The sequence below is a fragment of the Equus przewalskii genome, chromosome 11 (genome assembly GCF_037783145.1).
Source record: "Equus przewalskii isolate Varuska chromosome 11, EquPr2, whole genome shotgun sequence".
Taxonomy (NCBI): domain Eukaryota; kingdom Metazoa; phylum Chordata; class Mammalia; order Perissodactyla; family Equidae; genus Equus; species Equus przewalskii.
The window spans coordinates 636,391-653,783 of record NC_091841.1 but is presented as its reverse complement, the minus strand read 5'-3'; the positions used below and the strand labels follow the sequence as shown (position 1 = coordinate 653,783).

At 34.5% G+C, this 17,393-nt stretch overlaps 1 protein-coding gene across 1 annotated transcript in view; it reads right to left on the bottom strand.

Moving 5' to 3' along the window:
* CSTF3 (cleavage stimulation factor subunit 3) overlaps nt 1-17,393 on the bottom strand; it is a 67,868-nt gene that overhangs the window by 16,395 nt on the left and 34,080 nt on the right. The window contains exons 4-8 of the mRNA XM_008524667.2: nt 3,130-3,162; nt 2,639-2,736; nt 1,634-1,700; nt 1,286-1,320; nt 1,073-1,199 (exon numbers count right to left, since the gene is read on the bottom strand). Of these exons, the coding sequence (XP_008522889.1) occupies nt 1,073-1,199; nt 1,286-1,320; nt 1,634-1,700; nt 2,639-2,736; nt 3,130-3,162 (360 nt within the window). The remainder of the gene's footprint in view (nt 1-1,072; nt 1,200-1,285; nt 1,321-1,633; nt 1,701-2,638; nt 2,737-3,129; nt 3,163-17,393) is intronic.

The window sequence follows — 17,393 nt, the reverse complement described above, 5'->3', positions numbered from 1 at the left end:
AGTCCAAGGATTCCTGATCCCCGAGACCCTTTCAGGGGATCCATGAGATCAAAACAATGTTCGTACAATACTAATACATTATTTGCCTCTCTCACAAAAATACAGTGGAGTTTTCAGAGGCTACATGACGTTCAATACTGTAATAGATTGAATTTAGAAGCAGATATGAAAATCTAGCTATCTTCTAGTAAGCTAGATATTAAAGAAATTTGCAGAAATATAAATCGATGCCATGCTTCTCACTAAATTTTTTCTTGTTTTGGAAAATACAGTTTGTTTTAATGCTATTTATGTTAAAAGGTAAGGAGTTTATTATTATAAACTTTAAATGAATTAATAAATAAATATCTTAAAATTTCTCAGTTTTAATTCCAATATGCTAAATATTGATAGATAAAAGCCACATTAAAATTAAAAGTTCCTTGTGGTCTTCAATAATTTTTAAAATCTCAAGATCCAAATGTTTGAGAACCACCGCTCATGCCTGTGAGGAAACAGTTTCAATACCCTACATAGTTCTTCCAAAATACAATGGACATATGAGGAGCTTTCTTCCAATGACAGAGCTTATTTGACATGTGTATTTACAGCTATGGGCTTATTAGGTCAGTTGGTTAAAGCATACGCCAACGAGACAAGGGTCTTGGACTGCAGCCCCACATCTCACAAACACAGCCAATAATCACATCACTGTAACGAGGTGAAAGAGGTGTGTTGCAACTGATGATTGCCGCTGGAAAACAATTCTAAAAAGGTACCACTTCAGAAGGGATCAATGGCAATGTGTGTGCACGATTGTGCACATATGGTTCAACGTGGAATACAAATGGTCTTGTAAGAATTGTAATCCTCCCAGAGTATTCCCTAAAAAATAACTCAACAGTAATACGAGACTCTCAAAACCTTGCAAAAACATTAGGAGTGGTTCTTTCATTACAACCAATATAAAAACAGACATGTGCAACACTGATATTCAGGTACCAGACACTAGAAAGGCTAGAATCCACAAATCCACAATGCATAAAAATTAAATGGCTTGGTTGTAATAATAAAATACTCTGGCCTAAGTTACCTCTTCATACTTGTTATAGTCTCTCCAGAGTTGTTCAATGTTGATCATTGGATTAACACAACCTCGTTGATAAACTCTTCGGACAGCTGTTATTCTCTGATTTTCTGCGTAAGATCCAACAGCTTCCCTGGCATCAGATAAGAAATGCCATCAATTATATTATAGCTAAGTCAACTGGTCACACAGAAAAAAAAAAACTATAAAACTACTTACACGCCTTTTAGGAAATTGATGTAATCCACCCAAATCTAAGAAATAAAATAAAATGTTAGTACGTTTCTTAATATTTTCAAATTCATTGTGTATATATTAAAAAGTTTTAATTCTCAGGGCCAGCCCTGTTGCCGAGTGGTTAAGTCCGCATGCTCCGCTTTGGCAGCCCAGGGTTTTGCCAGTTGGGATCCTGGGCACGGACATGGCACCGCTCATCAAGCCATGCTGAGGCAGCATCCCACATGCCACAACTAGAAGGACCCACAACTAAAAACACACAACTACGTACCGGGGGGCTTTGGGGAAAAAAAGGAAAAATAAAATCTTAAAAAAAAATTTTAATTCTACCTGATAAGACATAATTTCCATTCCAATTTTATCCAGTGCAAAGTCATACGCTTGAGCCATTTTTTCTCTGAAATAAATGTGAAAGACACGTTTCTTTAAACTGTATTTGTTATTAAAATGTATCTACAACTGAAACATAATCATTACTCCTGATCATGATCAGAACAGCATTTGAACCTTTTGTATAGAGAAAAATGTAAAGCGTCTTTGCAAGTATATGAAGAAAGTGGTTCTTTTGTGTTTAACTTGTCAACATCGTTAATTTACATTTTGTTTCCTTTGCCCACTGCTTGTGGGTATATCAAAGATAAGGCCCATGTTTTACTTATCTTTATGTCCTTTAACTTGCCTAATCTTGTATGTATCAGATGCAAACGCGGAACTGTCAGGTTCTCTGATTAAGGAGGTAGGTTATGTTTGAAGATCTATTAGCTCTGTAGTAAAATTTAGGGAGAAAGAACTTCCTCTTCAATAAGACAACAAAGGATAACGAGGAAAAGTAAGATAAAATTCTAGTATAGAAATAACTTGCCTGTTTGTTATACACAAAGATAGCATTTGACAAGGTCCACTATTTAGATTCAGCAGATGGATAGGTGGGTGAAAGTCACAGGGGAGGCAGAGGCACAAGAACAGAATTGCCAAAGACGCCTCGGAATACTTTAGCACACTGCATTGTAACCTGCCAAGAGTGGTGCCATGACAAGTAATAAGATGCTTTTTAGCAACTTTGACAACAAGCCAACAAAGCGATTTGGTATTGCAAATGTATAGTGTTTCAATATAGAAGAGGGGCTTTGATGATTAAATTCTCCAGAATAAGACTAATGCCAGTGGCTTTCTCTGAGGCACTTTTTTCTTAGTTTTACTGACTTCTCAGAGACTCTTGACTTTTCAAATCCTTAAGTCTCTTCCTCCCTGGAGTTAAGAAAAGGTGTGAGTTTATGTAGAATTGCCTGTGTGCCTAAAGATGACCTGCATTCTTAAGATTCTGATATAACTTACTTGTAACTTGGCAGTTTACCCTTGGTTTCTCGGACATATGAAAGATAACACTTCCATAAATCAATGTGCAAAACCTTCATAAGGCATCTCTGAAATAGCTGTAAATACAAGAAAATATTATTAGAATTCACCTTAAATAAATTTCACATGTACATGGGTGAAATGGAATATTAAAAAAACAAATGAAGCTCCTTTCATGAATTTGTCTTCTTATAAATAAATGCAAATAACAGCTCTCTCTTATTTTCAGTTTAGATAATCAAAACCATTCTCATGATTTTGGTCAGTAGAGTAAAATTATTTTTTCTTCTCCAAAATTTTTATTATGAACATTTTCAAGCATACAAAAAAGTTGAATAAGTACAATGAACTCCTATATAATCACTACCTAGATTCAATAATTATTAACATTTTACAATATTTGCCTTATATATTGGAAGTCTTAAGTTAAACTTCAGCATAAAATTCAAAGCATATTGAAGAGGACTCACCTTTTCAACCTTGTCATAATTTTTAGCTTTAATCTGAAGAGAAACAGAGAAAAATATAGGATTAACATCATTCTTCTTAGAGTACTAAAACACTATCTCTGAATTTTTTTACTAATCTTGCAAATTCATCTCTACACTTTCCTATTAATTTTGCCTTCCAAAAATAACAAATAATAGCAGTTTGAACCCAACATGGACAATATGCATTGTAAATATGCCTTATGTAAAGTGACTCTATATGGATAGATTTTCATACACTCATTTATGCTAAAATTTTGTGAATTTAAAACTTTGTAGAACAGTCACAAGATGAATACAGAAATATATACAAGGTACACTTGAATAAGGCTTTAAGTATCCACTGAAAACAAACAAAGTTTTACTCTCCCTGAATAGCTACTACTAGAAGAATCTGAGTAGAGCAGCAATTTCGACCACACATAAATTTTAGTCACTCAGTCAATCTACTAGATTCCAGGCACTGTGCTAGGCACCAGGGCTCCCACAGTGAACAAAACATGCACAGTCTGCTTCTGTCCTCAGAGAACTTACAATTTTATGGGGAAAATAAGTGCCAAGATGGGGGAAGTACAGGGTGCTATGGGAGCATAAAACTCAGACTTGGGGAGCTGCAGAAGATTTCCTGGAAAAAGTTAAGATGTTAAGGCTGAGAGGTTAGACTGGTAAAGAAAGGGAGGAGTTACTCCAGGCAGGAGGAGTGGCTGGTGCAAAAACGAAGGTTAAATATCATTCCATTTCCTTTCGAGTGTTTCCATCAAATGGCAGGTGGGCTTGGTTGCTCAGAAGTGATATACCAGCACACCGTTGTTTGACCCTGACAGGTGAACAACTTGACTGGTTACAGAGACCTTGGCTTGCAGCCCTTTCCCTGAGAGGCATATATAAATTTTCTCACTGCTGTCTAGCTTACGGTGCTGCAGGTGAGAACTCTGGTAATAGTCTTTTTCTTTTGCTGCTAACTTGCTCTTTCTCTCTGGAACTTGGAAGATTTCCCCTTGATCTTCAGAGTTCCTAAGTTTTAACAGGTCTTTCCTCTTTGAGGCAGTTTAGTCAAGGCTCTGGAGTCTGACCTCTTGGGTATCCACTTGACTCTTTCTTCCTCATCGGAATAAGGGAGATAACAGTACCTATTTTGTAGGGCTGCTGTAAGGACTCAATGAGTTAATAAATTTGAAGCCATTAGAACACTGCCTGGCAGAGTGACCACTCAGTAATTGCCATTTGTTATGATTACCACGAGTTCCGCCCATGCCCTTTGAAGCTACAGACTCAAGTCTTTCTCACCTCAGCAATTTTCTTCTTTCTAAAAGTATTGCCCCTCTTCCGTTTCTTTTTTTCCTTTTAGAACTCCTATTATACACAGAATGTCTCCTTGCTCTATCCTCAAAATCTGTTATTTTTATGCTTTCTTTGAATTTTTGCTCTAGGTTTAAAAATATTTCTTTCACTAGATTCTCCAGGCCACTAATTTAAGTCTCCATGTTACCGTTCTCCTCCATTTGACCTATTGCTGTAGTTGGTTCAAAAATAATGGTTTTTGGCTCCAGAGAGTTTTTTTTAATACTGCACTTTTCATATTGCTGTGTTTACATCATTTTGTTCAAGTTCTCTCTCTCCTCTACCAGCTTTGTTAGGGGCCTGCCCATTTTCATTTACATTCCTTTCTTGTTGTTGCATACTTAGATGTGCAGTTAATTTTCTGTCTATTCATGAAGCTCAGTTTGGCAGTTTCCTCATAGAGTAGTAGTTGACCCCTCCTCGACCATAACAGCCATGGAAGGGTGCAGACAGCAAATAGGCTGTTGGTAGTCCCGACAAAGAACTAGAAAGAAATCTTTGCTCAAGAGTAGGAAGGATTCAGCCTGTCTGTTCTGCTTTTTGGTTTCCTGGAGGCCAGGCTGAAGTCAACACTCCTTTGGCGTAGAACGGCAGCTGAGGGATTCCAAGTATTTCTATGGGTCAGTTTCTTACTCCTTACCCTAGGCTCTCCACCAGCCCTCCGCTTTGAGACTGCCATATAACTTGTGGTTCCTTGCATCCAGCTGCTTGGCTCAGTAGAGGCAAAGAGGTTGAGTTGAGAAGGGCAGTGAAATAAGACAAGTTCAAGTCCTCAGCTTCCCAAATGCAGATGATGGATTATATATTATTCTTACAGCTGGCCAGAAAAACCAAAACTACTCATTGGGAAAACTGGCAAAGAATACTGGCAATTCCCAGAAGAGAAAATGCAAATGGTTAAAAATAATATAGCAACACGTACAAACTTCCAAAATGGGAAAAACAAATTAAAATAATAGATAGACCTTTATACCAATCAGAATGGTAAAAGCTTAAAAGGGTATTAACACTACTGAAGCAATATGAGGAAAAAGGATTTCACACATTGCTGGAGGAAATACGGCCTTTATGGAAAGCCATTGGCCAAAGCTGTTCAGAAAACACATACCTTTTGACTCAGGATTCTACTCCTGGGATCTACTCCATAAAAATAAAAGCACCAGGATACTATAAAGGGGTTTGTACAAAGTTATTTACTGCAAACTTTGCAGCAGCAAAAACAGGTAACAAAATAAATGTCTGCCAACAGGGAAATAATTTAATAAATTACAGTGCATCCACATAATGGAACAATATATACCCATATAAAATTAATTTGCGCTATAAGAGGTACTTTGGGAGAATTTCCACAAGATTTTATTCAATGAAAAAAGAACGTATAATATAAACCATTTTTGTAAAACAATGATCAAAAATAAACCTTATTTCTACATATATATATTTGTATACAATTTTATAAGCATGGAGAAAATATGGAATACACACAAAGTTGTTAACAGTTATGGGGGCAGAGTTCTATGGGTGGAGAGAGGAATACAGACAAGAAAAAACACTGTACTTCATGTATATGATTTCATTTATGCATTTCAGTAAAAATTATGTCTATATATGTGTAAGAAATATAAACCAAAAAAATTTTATGTTTTTCCCCTTGCATGAATTGGTCCTGTATCTTGGATTCATCAATTATTTATTGCTTTGATTGGTATTAGTTCAATACATTTATGTAGAAAAAGACACTTTTGACTAATATAGGAAGACTCTGGCCTTGACTCTATGGCCACTGAATTGTCATTCATTAGTTCAACTAATAAATATTCTCTGACAGCCCCTCTCTAGAGCCTGCACCTGCGGCATTACCCAAGCAGCGAAAATCTCATTATTGTTTAAAGATGATTCGATTTCAAAAAATATCAACCTGCTTTGAAGTAGTGTGATAAAATGAAAGGAATTTGATCATCTTGTATTAACTACTGAATCTCTCCCAGCATCAGTGCTCCCCACTTATAAAACGGGAATAATAACATCTACCACAAACAGATTTTCAAAAACTGAAAAGAATATAAAGCTCCTAAACATTCCAGGTGCTTAAAAATCACAAAATTATGAACCTAAGGAATATAAACTTTTCATTACATCGTCTCTAAACAAAGCTATGAAAACCAAGTAGTAAGAAAGAGCAATGTTGTTATAACTAGCCCCATTTGAGAGAAATGCAAAGGTTATACTGCAGGTCATATGCAAATCCCATTACTGGTGAAACCCGCACAACAGCATACGGACACTCTGCCTTTGGTCATCCTACTACTAGTCTCATTTTCTTCTTTAAAAGATTATTATCCTAGGTATTGTTTACTAGTACTTATACGAAAACATCTTATCTATAAGTTAAATATTATTAAATATATTGAGCAAAGTTATGTATGTCTGTACAGGAATCTACCTGATAACCAAAGTTTGGTTTAAATTTTAAAAATAAAGAAAAAAAATTCTTGACACTGCTTTGAATTTTGTATTGTTTCGACATCAGAGATTCACAGATCCTTGTCATTAACCAATAGAAAATGCCTCCATTTAAAGCCTGTTACATACATACACATAATTTTGCAAAGCTTACTAAAAACTTGCTCATATCTATTAAAAGTAATGCTATGTAATTTTAAATGACAGGAACTCTTAAAAAACTATCTTTAGTCTTCAGTTCTCAAACTTTTAATGTGCAAACAATCATCTGAGGTGATTGCTAAAAGTGTAGATTTCAGTTTTTAACAGTAATTCCAAGTTATTCTAATGTGAAGATTTTTTTTTAAGATTTTTATTTTTCCTTTTTCTCTCCAAAGTCCCCCGGTACATAGTCGTATTTTTTTTTAGTTGTGAGTCCTTCTAGTTGTGGCATATGGGATGTTGCCTCAGCATGGCTTGATGAGCAGTGCTAGGTCCGCACCCAGGATCTACACCGCGAAACCCTGGGCTGCCGAAGTGGAGTGCGCAAACCTAACCACTCGGCCACCGGGCGGCCCCTCTAATATGAAGATTTTTTTTTTTTAAAGATTGGCACCTAGGCTAACAACTGTTGCCAATCTTTCTTTTTCTTTTTTTTTTTTTAAGGATTGGCACCTGGGCTGACAACTGTTGCCAATCTTTTTTTTTTCCTGCTTTATTTCCCAACACCCCCAGTACATAGTTGTATATCTTAGTTGCAGGTCCTTCTAGTTGTGGGATGTGGGACGCCGCCTCAACGTGGCCTGACGAGCGGTGCCATGTCCGCACCCAGGATCCGAACCCTGGGCTGCTGCAGTGGAGCGTGGGAACTTAACCACTCGGCCACAAAGCCAGCCCCTAATATGAAGATTTTTAAAAGTGGTTTGAAATATACCGAAATATGAACAATGGATGGAATGATTGTTTTTCAAAACTTCTATAATGTTATTACATTATTTCATAATTTAAAAAATCATTACAAGAAAAAAATTAGAATAATTTTTAATACTTATCCTTCTGATATATCTACTGTGTATCAGAAAAATTTATCATACAATGTAATATTACTTTTTTGATGAATTATCTGAATTTTACCAACATATGAAAAGTTGCTGTGGAGGAAAAGGAATAAGAATTTTTAATTGTCAACTTAATTATTTTTATTTCATAAGGTGGGAAGATAATTGGAATACTATCAAGAATAAACATGAAATTTAATTAAATTCAAATGAGTGGTTCTTTGAGGGAGAGTCAAACAAGTACAACATACTGAGTAAACACAGTTTGTTCCGGACGCTTCTGAACACCTCCCACTCCCAGTCCTTCGTTAACCCACAATCATTTCCCAAGCACTAACTCACCTTCTATCTTTGGGAACTAAAACTGTCCTCTGGGCAATTATTGGAACTAATGATTACTTACAGCAGATTATTTAATTTTGTAAATAAGTAATGTAAAGCTTGTCAGAAGTAAAAAAGTCTAATAAACCTTTGAATAACTGTGGTAACATCCATCTTTAAGAGTGCAGATTAGCTAAGCCCCTTACCTGGAACATTTTTATATGTGGACTTAAAAAAGCCACACTATTTAATTGTTTAAAAATAAGTTTTTTGTAACTAGTGTTAGGCATATTTTTCATATTTCATGCAACACTTTATAAAATGTTGGTGTAAATGCCTACAAAACTATCATTTTTCTTATCAGAGAAACAAACCTTTACATGTTAACGGAATTTTGGCTGATTTCCTAAAATTCAGGGTTTTTTCTTATAATATACCTTGGGGGGTAAAATCCCCAACAGAAATTTTTTCATGTTTTTTAAATCATCAATTATAAGAATCATTAATAAGTAACTGTATAATTTTAAATGGTTCAAAAACATATTTGAGAAGTGAACCCAACTGATAACTCTACAGAAGAAAGGAAACAAGCAAAACAATCTAAGGAAAAGGTAAGTCTCTAAATACTTTGCATGGGTTTCCATTCTCACAGCCATTTGGAACAAGTCGGGGCTTGTGTTTAAGATACTCCTGGGCTGCACAGCGGAGGCAGGGCTAGGGCCCAAGTCAGGCGAGCCTACGTGGCAGTTGTTCACGACAAACGTGATGAATAAAAGGATTAACTGCAAAACCCACATTCCTAATTTGTTCTCTACATCTTTTCTACTCTAAAGTATAGCATCTGCACTTCTGTGGAATTTAAGACAATTTAAATTGAGTTTGAGCTGCAGAAGCTGCCTGATTCTGCTTGTCTTCTTAATTATCCAAAGAACTTAGCTCCAGTCCTGAAATCTGAAAGAAAATGGAATCCTAAATATAAAACCCAACTTCCACTCATTTACTCTTTTTCACTACTCTTTGCTGCTGCTCTCCAATCCATTATACCCTGAAAAATATGTCTTGGAAGAGTACAGAATATAAGTAGTTTTAAGGAATTTGGAAAACGTTGAAGAATGGCACTTTAAGATCTACCAACAGATTTTTAAGTTGCTGGAGCAGCTGTGAACATTGTCCTTTCTACCGCTCAGTCCTAAATTTAAAGTAAAAATATCAGGAAAGGGGTATCTGCAAATCTTTTATTCCACAAATAATTGTGTGCTTATGTGGCATGCTCTTTTCTAGCACTGGAGGTACAACAGTGGGTTAAACTAAGTTTCATAACTCATGGAGTTATATTTTAGCGAGGGAGTCAAGTAAATAAAGAAATAGGTAGTTTTAATTTTTGCTTATCTGTACTTCCTAATTTTTCCTACAATATATTGTACTATTTCTATAATATTCCTATTAAATGTAGTTACATATGTATGCCTACATTTACATATAAACAAATTTAGATTTAACAGATTGACTAAAACCTGTTGATGTCCCATAAATTTTCAGTTCCTCCAAGCACTTAAGTGTGTCAGAGAAATAACATATTTCTTAAATATGAGTGGAAAGTACTGACCAGTTTTAGTCTCATTATGATTGAAATTAAAATGTGCTATACAAAAATGATTATCTTCACTTCTAGATTAAGTTTACATTTAGTTTAATTTTTTGTACTAAACAAATTAGGTATTAATCTTCCACTTTTCTGAACCAACTAAAAATATTTGTAGTGTGTGCTTAGAATTTACCAAGTGCATATGGGAATATGGACCTGGACTCTATTAAACAGCTTATAATCTAGTTGGAAACACAAGAGTAATTATTGGAAAGAACAGAGGACTAAATTTAAATTATTTTATATATGCCCTATGTCCTATAAAATTCAGAGGAAAAGGAGCTCCATGCAAATAAGTTATCAAGGAAAGTTTTACTGAGCAGATGGAATCCAGGCCATTAATGAGAAAAAAGGTTTGTGAAAGTCAATGAAATAACATGAGTTTCCTTTCTTCACACAAGAAATAGTGAAGACATCCACACAAGAAAGAATACATTATTAGGAAAATAGTTGTCTAATTGTGGTGGAGGTCCATTACAGAGGGCCTAAAAAGCCAAGCAGGGTTTAAATCTGATATACAAAGAATTGAACTGCACCCAATAATCAAGTTCAGAAACTATGGCTTCTCAGTAGGGGCGTGGAGGAGGGGAAGACAGAGGTGGATTCAGTGCCGGCGGGGTGAGGCTGGCAGGCACTAGCAGAGACAACAGCTAAGAGGCTGTTGCTGTCATCTTTAAGTGGGAGAACACAGAGAGAAAACCAGTCATATAGAGGGAAAAACAGAGGTATTTTTTCATCAGAATAAAAATGAAAAATGTTATGATAGTTGCTGTACAGTAAAGTTTACTTTTGATTTGACAACATGAGATGAACATAAGTAACTCAGGTAGAAACGGTTTGAAGTTAGGAGATAAGGTATTGGTTTTCAACTAACAGTGAGATTAAAGATGTGTATTTGAGTCATCTGTTTATAAATTTTTTTTATATATAGCTAGAGCATGTAATACACCTAAGGCATTAAGTATATTCTCTGAAGCAGAGAATATACAGTCAAGCAAAGATTAATTTCTCAAAAATATCCATTAGCACGCTGAGAAAAGGAATAGAACCCCAAAGAGTACTTGAGATAAGAGAAAAGGATAAATCACATCTAAGAAGCCAAAGGAGAACATTTTAAGAAAGAGACCTGGTAGATGGTGGATGGCAGATATGCCACAGGTCAAAAGGAATGAGGGTGGAAAAGAGATCAGTGGACCTGGCAATATGAAAGTTATTGCTTATCTCTTACAAATTTAGAAGCTGAAATCAATGACAAAATGCTAATGGTAACAATGTTTATTAAATACCTAATCTATGTAAGCACTACTCTAAGAGTTTATATGTATTAACTGATTCAATCCTTAGAACACACTCAGGTACTATTATTTACTACTTATTAAAGATGAGAAAAGTGAGGCCCAGGCAGGTTTAGTAACTTGCCCAGATTGCACAACTGCGCTCTCAGCCACTACACTATACTGTTCTTCAGCAAGATACATGTATGAGGATGTTCATTCAAAGAATGCTTGTAATTCGGAAAATGTGGAAACCCAAATGACCAAAGGCAGCATGATTAAATAAATTATGCTTTGTCTAAACAATGGAATGGGTTATACATACATAATAAAACTTTCAAAGCAATGATGCACATTTATAATACTGAATGGAAATGTCTGCAATATATTATTTTTAAAAGTGGAATTTAAAAAAATATATACATATTTGGTATATTTATCTATCCATCTCCCCCTCCCCCAACTCTCGTGTCTCTCTCACCATCTGTATATCTAGTGTGCAAGAGACATCAACTCAGGAGAAATGCACACAAGTCTGTTAGCCAAAACTGTTAGCACTGGGAGAACTAACATAATTTTTCTGTCTCCGTTACATATTTCCATAATATATTTTATTTCTATAACACAATTTCACAGCAGTGAAGAGAGCTGGGTTTTCGTTTTTTAAGAAAAAGGAAAGAAAATCATAGCTGACTTGCGGCAATAAATTCCTCTTCTGAGTAATTAATTGGTATTTTTCTCTGGTTATAAATATCTCCATTTTAAAATCATTTTTAAATGCTCTAAAATTCTCAGACAGGCCTACAAAGCTAAAAAATTAAATAATTGCTAGGTAAATCAGGCAAAATTTCAGCCAAGACTGTCAAAGGTAAAATTTTTAACCTAAATTTGATTTTGCCTCAATGTATAGGGTCAGGAACCATCAACTGAGATCTATAGACACAGCTGTTTCACTTTATAAATGTCTAAACTCTTTGCTTCCAATACTCTTTGTCAACACCATGCCGAACATTACTTTTCAAAAACAACTAATCTGCAAATTTTGAGTAGGGAAAATAGAGGATACCTTACTCTTTAAGAAAGTGAGTAATTTGGTCTGAAGTATCAAAATCACTAATCTTCATAACTCAATTGGTTTTCCTTCTCCAGCTCCACTGCACCACCTCCTCCATCACTCCCTCCAAACTGATGTACGGCACAGATCTTCTTTCTAAACAGCAAATCAAAACTGAGAACAAGACATGTGTACAACTGTTTGAGATCCTCAAGCTGTCAAGAATGTCAGGGACCAAGTATATAAGCCACTGATCTCAAAAACAGGATCAATTCTGCAGTGCACAGCCAGAGCGGGGCTCAAGTAGATGTGCTGACTCACTCCCCCCAAAGGTCTAACATCAGTTTTTCTTTCACATCAATGTATAGTCTTTTCTACCCTGCTACCTTAATTTTAAGCTTTTATGAATTGTTCTCTTAATAAAATGAAAATCCTTCCAGGTGAATTTAAAATTATTATATTATTCCCTAATATAATTTCTCTAGGATTACTACATGAATATTGCCTTAGGAAATATCTCACTCCACTCTCATTTCTGAGTTAATCTCCCATTAGTATAGTCACACAAAATTTTTTTTAATGTGTGAAGAGGAAAATTTCTGGGGCGGAAAGCCATTTACTTAAAACTCTTTACAATTCTTTCAGCTCTCACTATACTTCTCAATTTGAGAAGCAAGAACCACTACAATTTGAGAACTGCTATTTTAAAAAAATTAACGATTGAATTATCATTGGACAAAAGCCTTATTTTAGTCACTCATCTGTAGATTATTCTAATTTCACTAATCAAAACAATTTCCTTCCTATTTTGATAGATTCTTATCAGAATACCATTTCACTTGCCTAATTTTCAATGGCATCAAACTTTTCTGTGCATTTCCTTGTTACTAACTGTACACACATTTTTACACTGCTGAATCAAACATTTAAACTAGATATCTAGTATCACGAACAATGCTTCATCTAGCCTTTCTTAAAATCACTTTTCAAAATCAGGATTAAGCTTCTACAATGAAGTGGAGACAATTTCAGTGGATTACATTTCTCTACTTTGTGAGCAACTTGCCTACTTTTCCAGCATTTCCCTATCAACACAAGAGTCTTGAATGTGGAATCTAGTTTCTCACTCTACAAACTTACAGTACATTTCCCAGACTAAAATATTATGCTTTTATCAATGCTAGTATTCAAATACTCAATTTTAGATCAGAAATTATTATAATTACGTTCTGCAACTCTGCCTTTGATGTCCTTTTTATCATTTTATCCAAGAAAATAGAATCAACATTTGTATTATGACCCAGTTCTGGTTTTCTCAATCATATATGCATAGCTTATTTCTATTTTGTTACTGAAATGGCCCAATTCCATGTTCCTTTTTAAAAAATCTTTATGAAATAATCTTCTAATCATCTTTTTCACTAAAATCGTATATTTATTTAAACTTTCTCTCTACTCTTGGACACACTATACAGTGGTCATTTTTACTAAAATTCTGAAAGTAAATTTAAAAAAAATCATTAGCTAGCTCAGTTTGAAAGATCATGCCAGCAACTTTTGATAGTGAAATACCAATTCTAAAAGGTCTAAAGAAATGATTATAAATGTGTAAAGATACCCAAGTAAAATTATATTTATGTTAGTTTCTTTAAAACAAAAAGCTGGAACATGAATGCACAACGAAAGAGGACTGGGAAAGCAGCACGCATCTAGGATGCTCTGCCTCAGCATATTTGAAGGTGACTTTGTATAATGATACTAACAAACATATGCTACTATCTGAAAACATCAGTTACAAAAAAGTTTCAAGATTTTATAGATAGCTATATCTAAAAAAGCTAACAGTGGTGAAAGGTGGTAGGAATATGGATTTTTTTTCCCTTTACACTTATACTTTTCTAATTTGCCTGCAATAAATATACTTTTAAATAAGAAAAATACAAAAGTTTTACTTTCCACTTTAAACAATCACAAGTTCTGCTTTTCCTCAGTCGTTTCTTTTCTTTCAACTTCCACTGATTTGATAGTACTTTATTAAGCTTGCCTTTTAAAATTGAACCATTTAATTCCAAAATCTTTATTCACCGCATATTTACCTTCAGTGACAACTGTTTATGGAAGCCTACTATAATAACTGTATTTTTTCAATACTCCATCTGGGTATTATTCCATTGACTCATTTGAAAACAAGTTGAGTTAACATCATAAAAAAATCCTACAAAGGCACTTTATCAGTTTATTTCAGAGTACCCGGAATGGGCCTAACATGTAGCATTCAATAAATAGTTGCTAAATTAATGTGGATACAAATCTATGAACATGGATTACATATTCATTCAAAGTTAATTTGTGGAATATACTATCAATGGCAATATAAAAATGAAAACATATAGAAAGCTCATTATGAGTTCTGTAATTCTTGTTAAAACATTAACTAAAAACCCTCACTTCAATAAAAAGGTTTAGAAAGAGCACTAGGTATTATACTGTCCGTCAATTCAGAATAAAATAATTTCAAATAAAATAAAAATAAATAAAATTTATTTAAAATTATATTTAAATTTTTTTAAAATTTATTCAAAAAATAAAATTCTAATATGGATTTTGAAAGTAGATTTTCACATGGTTTAGATAATCCAATGTGAACACCCAAATCAATTTTTCATTCTCTTGAATGAATACGCGGTTTGTATTTCCCATGTAACACCGCTTCGAACAGCCATCTAAAAGATGAGAAATTGGGATTTTGCAAGTGGAAGTTTAAATAGGTAGACACAGTCAACAAATTATCTGTATTAAAAGCCAAGTAAAAAATTCAGGTAAAAAATATTAAGTTCCAGAAGAATCAAGAAATAAGATTGAGATATGAATCTTCTTCCTCTATGATAGACATGTTCTAAAATTAAAATTTTGGGTCTATTTTAATAGGTTAAGTCCTACTTTGAAATTTTAAATATTTATCTCCAGAATGTTTATAAAGTAATCTAATACATACTTAAGTACATTTCTCCAAAAAGGGCCATATTTAAAGGTTTAACAAAAGCATGCCCTATTTTCTCTGGAATTTAATTTATATAGTTTAAAATGCTTGGTTTGTATTTTATATTTTATCTCTTCCAAATATATGTTTGTGACATTTTCCAAAGTGATACCACCAAAAGTAAAGAATTAAGTTCAAATTCTGCAAGAAATACTGCCATTAAGGTTTTAGTAGACAAGAATGAAATAAAGATTATACTGGAAGTTCTGCTATGAAAAAGAGGCCCTCATCGGATCATCACTGAAATGTAAAGAAAGCTGAAGAGGAAAAAACCTGAGTAGCAAGCTCTGGGTCAAGATGGTGATACTTTAGCCTGTAAATGACATCTGGAAGAAGGCTCCTGTAATCTAAGAAACACATGTCATTCTTACTAGTGGGCTCTAACATATAGGTCTAATTTTGTCCAGGATTTATGTAGCAGGTTAGTGGAATGCTCAGATTATCAAAAAATGTGACATGTAAAAAGCAATAGGAAACTAACACCTTCCTAATGCTCCATTTCCCACAGAAGCTGAGCCCTGACAGCCCTTTCCCAATGGCTACCTAACCCTGAAGGACAGAGAGACAGGGACAAGAACGTTGTTCTGTTCCTCTCCCCACATCCCCTCATCATCTCACAATACATACACAAATCAGGCGCAAAATGCTCTACAGATGGGCTTCCAAATTGCCACAGTTGAGCTACATTGTTGGATAGGAGGGAGTGTTGTTGGAAAACCAGATTTTATGAAGGGTTTAATAACCTCACCATTGGGAAAACTAATTTTAAAATTAATGTTAAGTAAATAGTATAAATATAATCCTTACACATAAAATGCACTTCACAGGAATCTCTAAGATTCTTGAAAAATGCCTTCATGATTTGGATTCCCACGATTTTCAATGACCTTACTGAATAGCTCAAGAAAATTTGTACCGTGAATCAAGATTTTTCTTCACAAATGTTTTATAAGCAATACATTTAAGGAAAAAAAAGAATACAACTAACAACAGAAATATACCCTTACAAAATCTACTTAAAATGATTATTATTACATTTAGGGATTCAAGACCTCTCGTGTCTTTCTGATGTTGAGTTGTAAAAATACAAAAGCTCAAGACATGTATGAGAAAAATAATTTGCAAACATAAGATTTAAATGGGAAATTATAAGTGTGATCAACTAAATGAAAATCTAAGAACAAAACATGTATTTAAAAGAAAAATACTTTGGGGCTGGCCCGGTGGCCGAGTGGTTAAGTTCGCGCGCTCCGCTGCAGGCGGCCCAGTGTTTCGTTGGTTCGAATCCTGGGCGCGGACATGGCCCTGCTCATCAGACCACGCTGAGGCAGCGTCCCACATGCCACAACTAGAAGAAACCACAACGAAGAATACACAACTATGTACAGGGGGGCTTTGGGGAGAAAAAGGAAAAAATAAAATCTTTAAAAAAAAAAAAAAAAAAAGAAAAGAAAAATACTTAAAGCAAGTCAAGAACACCAAAACAACAAAGGAAAATATTGGTCTTTCATCTCAGAGCATATTTATCCTTCCTTCCAATCTGTCATTGAGAAAAACAACATAAGCAATAAAGATAACATACTATTTAAATGTCATATCAAAATTACTTGAACTTCTAAATAGAAAATCAAGCTGAAGTTAAACGTTTCCCTTAACTCCCCTAATGTATAGTGTTCCTGCAAATGAGAAAAAACAAAACAGAAAAATGGGGTAAGAATATCAGGTTTCAGAAAAAGAAACCCAAAGGGTTTTTAAATACATGAAAACACGCTCAATCTCATTCATAAGAGAAATGCAAATCAAAACCACACTGAGATTATGTAATTTTTCACCTATGAATCCTGAGAAAGATTAAAAAGTGTAGTGACATAAGGAGCAAAGAGGATGTGAGGAAGTGCGCTCTCCTGAGGATTGTCAATGGGGTTTTAAATTGTTACAACCTCTTTGAAAGGCTATTTGGATAGAGAAAATTCACAAAATTCCAGACACTCTCTGATCCAGCAATTCCTCATCTAGGATATACTCACACAAACGGAAATGACATGTACACAGATATTCAATGCAGTAATGT